We start from the raw sequence: 8324 nt of genomic DNA on the forward strand, positions 1-8324 counted from the left end.
TTATTAAGTAGTGTATTGTTTAGTCTCCATGTGTTTGTAATTTTTACAGATCTTTTCCTGTAATTGATATCTAGTCTCATAGCGTTGTGGTCGGAAAAGATACTTGAAACAATTTCAATTTTCTTAAATTTACCAAGGCTTGATTTTCGACCCAAGATATGATCTATCCTAGAGAATGTTCCACGAGCACTTGAGAAAAATGTCTATTGTTGTTTTCAGATGGAATGTCCTATAAATATCAATTAAGTCTATTTTGTTTAATGTATCACTTAAAGCTTGTGTTTCCTTATTTATTTTCATTTTGGATGATCTGTCCATTGGTGAAAGTGGGGTGTTAAATTCCCCTACTATGAATGTGTTACTGTCGATTTCCCCTTTTATGGCTGTTAGTATTTGCCTTATGTATTGAAGTGCTCCTATGTTGGGTGCATAAATATTTACAATTGTTATATCCTCTTCTTGGATCGATCCCTTGATCATTATGTAGTGTCCTTCTTTGTCTCTTCTAATAGTCTTTATTTTAAAGTCTATTTTGTCTAATATGAGAATTGCTACTCCAGCTTTCTTTTGGTTTCCATTTGCATGGAATATCTTTTCCCATCCCCTTACTTTCAGTCTGTATGTGTCTCTAGGTCTGAAGTGGGTCTCTTGTAGACAGCAAATATATGGGTCTTGTTTTTGTATCCATTCGGCCAATCTGCATCTTTTGGTGGGAGCATTTAGTCCATTTACATTTAAGGTAATTATCGATATGTATGTTCCTATTCCCATTTTCTTAATTGTTTTGGGTTTGTTATTATAGGTCTTTTCCTTCTCTTGTGTTTCTTGCTTAGAGAAGTTCCTTTAGCATTTGTTGTAAAGGTGGTTTGGTGTTGCTGAACTCTCTCAGCTTTTGCTTGTCTGTAAAGGTTTTAATTTCTCCATCAAATCTGAATGAGATCCTTGCTGGGTAGAGTAATCTTGGTTGCAGGTTTTTCTCCTTCATCACTTTAAATATGTCCTGCTACTCCCTTCTGGTTTGCAGAGTTTCTGCTGAAAGATCAGCTGTTAACCTTATGGGGATTCCCTTGTGTATTATTTGTTGGTTTTCCCTTGCTGCTTTTAATATGTTTTCTTTGTATTTCATTTTGACAGTTTGATTAATATATGTCTTGGCATATTTCTCCTAGGACTTATCCTGTATGGGACTCTCTGTGCTTCCTGGACTTGATTAACTATTTCCTTTCCCATATTAGGGAAGTTTTCAACTATAATCTCTTCAAATATTTTCTCAGCCCCTTTCTTTTTCTCTTCTTCTTCTGGAACCCCTATAATTCGAATGTTGGTGTGTTTAATGTTGTCCCAGAGGTCTCTGAGACTGTTCTCAGTTCTTTTCATTCTTTTTTCTGTATTCTGCTCTGCAGTAGTTATTCCCACTATTTTATCTTCCAGGTCACTTATCTGTTCTTCTGCCTCAGTTATTCTGCTATTGATCCCATCTAGAGTATTTTTAATTTCATTTATTGTGTTGTTCATCGTTGCTTGTTTCATCTTTAGTTCTTCTAGGTCCTTGTTAAACGTTTCTTGCATTTTGTCTATTCTACTTCCAAGATTTTGGATCATCTTTACTATCATTATTCTGAATTCTTTTTCAGGTAGACTGCCTATTTCCTCTTCATTTGTTAGGTCTGGTGGGTTTTTATCTTGCTCCTTCATCTGCTGTGTGTTTTTCTGTCTTCTCATTTTGCTTATCTTACTGTGTTTGGGGTCTCCTTTTTGCAGGCTGCAGGTTTGTAGTTCCCGTTGTTTTTGGTGTCTGTCCCCAGTGGCTAAAGTTGGTTCAGTGGGCTGTGTAGGCTTCCTGGTGGAGGGGACTAGTGCCTGTGTGCTGGTGGATGAGGCTGGATCTTGTCTTTCTGGTGGGCAGGTCCACGTCTGGTGGTGTGTTTTGGCGTGTCTGTGGCCTTATTATGATTTTAGGCAGCCTCTCTGCTAATGGGTGGGGTTGTGTTCCTGTCTTGCTAGTTGTTTGGCATAGTGTGTCCAGCACTGTAGCTTGCTGGTCGTTGAGTGAAGCTGTTTGCTGGTGTTGAGATGGAGATCTCTGGGAGATTTTTGCCATTTGATATTATGTGGAGCTGGGAGGTCTCTTGTGGACCAGTGTCCTGAAGTTGGCTCTCCCACTTCAGAGGCAGAGCACTGACTCCTGGCTGCAGCACCAAGAGCCTTTCATCCACATGGCTCAGAATAAAAGGGAGAAAAAGCAGAAAGAAAGAAAGAAAGAAAGAAAGGACGGAAGGAAGGAAGGAAAAAGAAGGAAAAAAAAGGAAGGAAGGAAGGAAGGAAGGAAGAAAGAAAGAAAGAAAGAAAGAAAGAAAGAAAGAAAGAAAGAAAGAAAGAAAGAAAGAAAGAAAGAAAGGAAAAAGAAAGAAAGAAAGAAGGGAGGGAGGGAGGGGGAGGGTGGAGGAAGGAAGGAAGGAAGGAGGGTAGGAAGGAAAGAAAGAAAGAAAGAAGGAAAGAAAGAAGATAAAATAAAATAAAGTAAGATAAAATAAATTAAAGTTATTAAAATAAAAAATGATTATTAAGAAAAAAAAAATTTTTAAAGAAAAGCAAAAACAGAAAACGGATGGATAGAACCCTAGGACAAATGGGGAAAGCAAAGCTATACAGACAAAATCTCACGCAGAAGCATACACATACACACTCACAAAAAGAGGAAAAGGGGGAAAAATCATAAATCTTGCTCTCAAAGTCCACCTCCTCAATTTGGGATGATTCGTTGTCTATTCAGGTATTCCACAGATGCAGGTACATCAAGTTGATTGTGGAGCTTTAATCCGCTGCTCCTGGGGCTGCTGGGAGAGATTTCCTTTCTCTTCTTTTTTCGCACAGCTCCCAGGGCTCAGCTTTGGATATGGCCCCGCCTCTGCATGTAGGTCACCGGAGGGCGTCTGTTCTTTGCTCAGACAGGACGGGGTTAAGGGAGCCGCTGATTCGGGAGCTCTGGCTCACTCAGGCGGGGGGGGGGGGGGGGGGGGGGGGCAGGGAGGGGCACGGAGTGCGGGGCGAGCCTGCGGCTGCAGAGGCCGGCGTGACGTTGCATCAGCCTGAGCCGCTCTGTGCGTTCTCCCGGGGGAGTTGTCCCTGGATCCCGGGACCCTGGCGGTGGCGGGCTGCACAGGCTCCGCGGAAGAGGGGTGTGGAGAGTGGCCTGTGTTCGCTCACAGGCTTCTTGGTGGCGGCAGCAGCAGCCTTAGCGTCTCCCGCCTGTCTCTGGGGTCCGCGCTGTTAGCCGCGGCTCGTGCCGTCTCTGGAGCTCCTTTAAGCGGCGCTCTTAATCCCCTCTCCTCACGCACCAGGAAACAGAGAGGGAAGAAAAAGTCTCTTGCCTCTTCGGCAGGTGCAGACTTTTCCCCGGACTCCCTGCCGTGGCGCACTAACCCCCTGCAGGCTGTGTTCACGCCGCCAACCCCGGTCCTCTCCCTGCGGTCCGACCGAAGCCCCAGCCTCAGCTCCCAGACCCGCCCGCCCCGGCGGGGGAGCAGACAAGCCTCTCGGCCTGGTGAGTGCCGGTCGGCACCGATCCTCTGTGCGGGAATCTCTCCGCTTTGCCCTCCGCACCCCTGTGGCTGCGCTCACCTCCGTGGCTCTGAAGCTTCCCTCCCCGCCACCCGCAGCCTCCGCCCGCGAAGGGGCTTCTAGGAAACCTTTCCTCCACGGCTCCCTCCCAGTGGTGCAGGTGCCGTCCCTATTCTTTTGTCTCTGTTTATTCTTTTTTCTTTTGCCCTACCCAGGTACGTGGGGGGTTTCTTGCCTTTTGGGAGGTCTGAGGTCTTCTGCCAGCCTTCAGTAGGTGTTCTGTCGGAGCTGTTCCACGTGTAGATGTATTTCTGGTGTATCTGTGGGGAGGAAGGTGATCTCCGTGTCTTACTCTTCCGCCATCTTCCCCTCTAGTATCTTTATCAGTTTTTCATAAAGCTAGATATACACCTAACCTATTACACAAACACTTTCACTTTTAGGAATTACCCAAGGAAAATGAAAAGATAAGTGTACACAGTAACATGAACACAGATGCTTATAGCAGCTTCTTTCATAATAATAAAGAACTGAAAACAGGCCAGATGTCCATCAACTGTCGAACGTATAAATCATGTGTAGTTTACCGATATAGCTAAATAACACTAGGTGATAAAAAGGAATGAATCATTGATGCACACGTCCAACGTAAGTGGATCTCAAAAGAGGCTTCATTGAAAGTATTTACATGTATGATTCCATCATTTGAAGTTCTAAAACAGACAAAAGCAATATGTGGTGAAAAAAATAAGAACAGTGGTTGCCCCTAGGGGATGAGGATGAGGCTAATTGGGAAGAGATCTGAGGAGCCTTTTCATATGACCCAGCAGTCCAGCTCCTGGGTATTTACCTAAGAGAAATGAAAATTTAAGTTCATACAAAAACTTATCCATGAGTGTTCATATCAGCTTTATTAAAAATTTGCAAAACCTGGAAACAACCAAAATGTCCTACAATAGGCCAACGGGTAAACAAACTGTGGTACATGCACACAATGGAATACTACTCAACAATAGAACATAACTACTGATACACGTAACAATCTAGATGAACCTCGAAAGCAGTATGTTTAGTGATAGGAGCCAACCTCAATAGCTGACACACTTTATGAATCCACTTGCAAGACATATGGGAAAGGCAGTTTTTAGAGATGGAGAACAGAGCAGTGGTTGTCAGGGGTTAGGTCTGAAGAAAGAGTTTGACAACTGTTGAGAGTTTAAACTACTCCATAATATCGCAGCCTCTGCATTCTTTTTGTATGGCTAAGGGGCCTGCAGGGGCCTTGGGTGGACTGAAACCTAACCTCAAGGGCATGCCCTGGATGGCAGCCAGCTAAGTCACAAGAAAGTGTAACTGATATGAGTTCCCCAAAGCCCCTGGTGATAAAACAGTCTCTTCCGCCTCCCAGCTCCTTCCCCTTGTGGGTCCCTTAGATAGGACTCCAACAGAGCTTACGAAAACCCTGCTCTTTTTATGGTTTTGAATTGCCAATCTGGCCTTATCCAGGGAACCTCAGAAACACATCACCTATGGACCCTAATAAAGGCATAAGCTGCAGGTCCTGCTGCTTGCCCTCTGCCTGTACCCTGCCTTGACCTCCTGTGTGGCCCTCCAGGTGTGCTGTGTACCTCATCCAGGACCTGTGAGTACAGTAATAAACTTCTCTACTTCACTTTCCCTTGTGGTCTTTGTTGAATCTTGGCTCACCATCCAACTCCCCACCCAGGACTCTATGTAACAAACGTTATTTTAGCAAAAATCAAGCACTTAAACGGGGCCAGCAGACCAGGGACTTTCCTGGGTTGCTGGAGCTGTTCCATATCCTGAATGTGGTGGTGGATACACACATATGTACATGTGCTAAATTCGTAGAACTGGGCTCCAAAAGAGGGTGATTTTATTGCATAATATTAAAAAAAAGAAATAACAGAGTGCCATGGACTGCATGCAGTACTATCCCCACTACTTGGTAAATTCTTCTTTTAGCACAACTATATTTTTATATATTTTAAAAATATATTTTATGTTATATATTATATATCAGGTTTATATATCGAATATATGTAATTTCTCTCTAACTCTTCTAACCACTATTCTGAAATGGTGGGCAGGTATTACACTCTCATTATTAAAAATGAAGAAATTAAATTTCATTAAAAGGTAGTACCCTATCAGGGAAGCAGTAGGCATAAAGTTTCTCACTAATCAAAAACACGTAAGGCATAAACATATAGAATTAATTTTAAAACGTGTGTCTCACACGTGGTTACTACTCTAGCTTTCTATGCTAAACCGCCATTTCCACGGTGACATGCAAATTGAGTGATCGGAGGCAGAGCCCGGTCCAGCGAAAGTCACATATGCAAATTGAGGGTTTGGGAGAAAAGCCTTTCCAGTGTCAAGATTCATATGCAGGAATCTTGAGGGTAGGGGCTGTGCCTGGTGCAAGCTTCGTATGCAAACCAGGGGTGCTGGGGTGGGGCCTGGCCGGGCGCCCGCCCACTGTTGCTAGGTTACAGCTTGTTCACGCAGGTTGCCAAGCAGGGCATCTCTTGGCATCTCTAGGGGAACACAACCAAAAACTCTTGACCCCGTGTGACCCTAATTCTGACTTTGCCTATGTGTTGATTGTGTCCCGCCCACCCCAATCCCGATCAAGCCTCAATCTTCCCGTCAAAGCCCCTGCCCCATGGGAGTCCATGCCAAGCGCTCTGTCCACCCACCCCTGCCTCCCGCACCCAGGGCGGTCGGTCGCCTTGGCACCTTCACCCTATCACGACACCGCCCTCGCGGTGTTGAGCGCCGCAAGGAACCCCGTCCCTCTGGGGACTTTGGCCTGGCTCCGACTTGCTCAGAGCCAGCGGGGGAGCCTTCTTTTGTCCGGCCTCACCCCAGGCCCCAGTCCGCCCCCAGCCCCGCCGCAGCCAGCCTCTCCCACCCAGGGCCACCCCATGCACTGTCACCATGGGAGACCGCTCCTCTCTGTCTGTGACCCCCGACTCCACGCCCCCCACCCCCCAACTCCGGCCAGACCCCCGCCCCCATCCCTCCCACGAGGGGTGTCCCACCACCACCACCTCCCACTCCAAGTGAGTGAAGCATGCGCAGGGGGTCTCTTGAAACACTTTATTGACTCGCAGTGACTGTGCCCAAGGCGGCAGGCAGGCCGGGGCCGCCCGGGCTGTGCGGTTGGTCGGTGAGCGGACCTGGCGCCTGACGGCCGCGCCCCCCGGGGGCCGGGAACCCAGGTGTCGTTGGGCAGCTAGGGCTGGGCCAGGGCCACCTGGGAGATGGTGCTATAGTCCTGAACAAGTCGCTGAGCAGCGCGTTGCTGCGGGCCGCCACGTCCACCGGCTCCGGAGTGAGGTGCCTCCTGCTGCTGTTCTGGGCCTCATGGCGCGCCAGCTCCAGGACCCTGGCCGCCAGGTACTGGATGATGGCCACTAGGTAGACGGGTGCGGACGAGCTCAGGCGCTGGGCGTAGTGGCCCTCCCGCAGGAGGCGCTCCATGTGGCTCACGGAGAAGGACAGCTCGGCTCGGGCGGTGTGGGAGCGGCGACCGGGTGACCCTCGACGGCCCCTCTTCCCCGACATGCTGGCCGTTGGGCGCGCTTTCTGCGACGGCCTCGCTCTGCGGTGCGCTGGGATGAGGTGCGGCGGAATGAGGGTCGGTCGGTTGTGCCTGCTGGTCCCAACATCTCTAGACAACCGGTGTTCTCAGGCCCCTCCTCCGTATCCTAGCGACCATAGGCCGGGCCCTCATTGGTCGGGGAGCACCCTGTGAGGTCACTGCTTTCCCATAACCCCTCCCCCACCCCACCTCACCCCGCCCCCACCCCCTCCGCCGGGGTCCTGGGCCTGCAAAGAAATGGCGCTGGCAGGATCCTGCTCACTGTGTTCGCTGGACCCTCTCTTTGGTGGAACTCTCACTGTCCACCAGATGGGAACTTTGTACAGAGAAGGCAGCTAATGGCGGACCATCCAGGGGCACCAAGTATACACTGGCGGTGCTGGGCCACCATCACGACTATATATCTGCTTCCAAATAAATAATATTCCTGGCTGAATAATATTCAGCAGGCTGAATAACATTGCAATGCATGGCTAGACCACACATGTGTATCCGCTCAGCAGCTGATGTACATTTGGGTGACTTCCACCTTGTGCCCGTCGGGCATAGTGCTCTGGTGAACATTCCTGTGCAGGGTTCTGTTTGAACACCTGTTTTCAACTCATTTGGGTTTACAACCCATGGGATAGATCTATGGGTTTATTTCTGGACTCCACTGATCTATGTGTCTATCCTTATGCTAGTACCACATAGTTTTGATAACTGTAGCTTTGGACTAAGTTTTGAAATAGGGAAGTGTGAGTCCTCCAACTTTTTTCTTCTTTTCCAAGATTATTTTGGCTATTCAAGGTCACTTGAAATTCCGTATGCATGTGGGATTGGCTTTTACATTTCTGTAAAACAGAGCATTGCGATTTCCACAGGGATTTCATTAAATCTCTAGACAACTTTGGGTGGGATTGCCATCTTAAAAGTATTAAGTCTTCCCGTCCACAAAATCTGCTGTCTTTCCCCTTTTCTTTTTAAGGTCATCATTCATTTCTTTCAGCAGTGCTTTGTAGTTTTCAGTGCACAAGCCTTGCACCTCCTTGGCTAAATTTATCTCTGTGTGTTTTATTCCTTTTGATGTTGTGTGAAATAGAACTGTTGTCAATTTCATTTTGGATTATTTTTTCATTGCTAGGATATGGAA

General features: G+C 47.4%; 1 protein-coding gene across 1 annotated transcript; it reads right to left on the reverse strand.

Moving 5' to 3' along the window:
- Positions 1 to 6687: 6687 nt before the first annotated feature.
- On the reverse strand, positions 6688 to 7155 carry LOC137217290 (histone H2A-Bbd type 2/3-like). Its single transcript, XM_067723941.1, has one exon. It carries the CDS (start codon positions 7153 to 7155, stop codon positions 6688 to 6690), a length of 468 nt encoding a protein of 155 aa, XP_067580042.1.
- Positions 7156 to 8324: the final 1169 nt, after the last annotated feature.

Source organism: Pseudorca crassidens, chromosome X, assembly GCF_039906515.1.
Source record: "Pseudorca crassidens isolate mPseCra1 chromosome X, mPseCra1.hap1, whole genome shotgun sequence".
Taxonomy (NCBI): Eukaryota; Metazoa; Chordata; class Mammalia; order Artiodactyla; family Delphinidae; genus Pseudorca; species Pseudorca crassidens.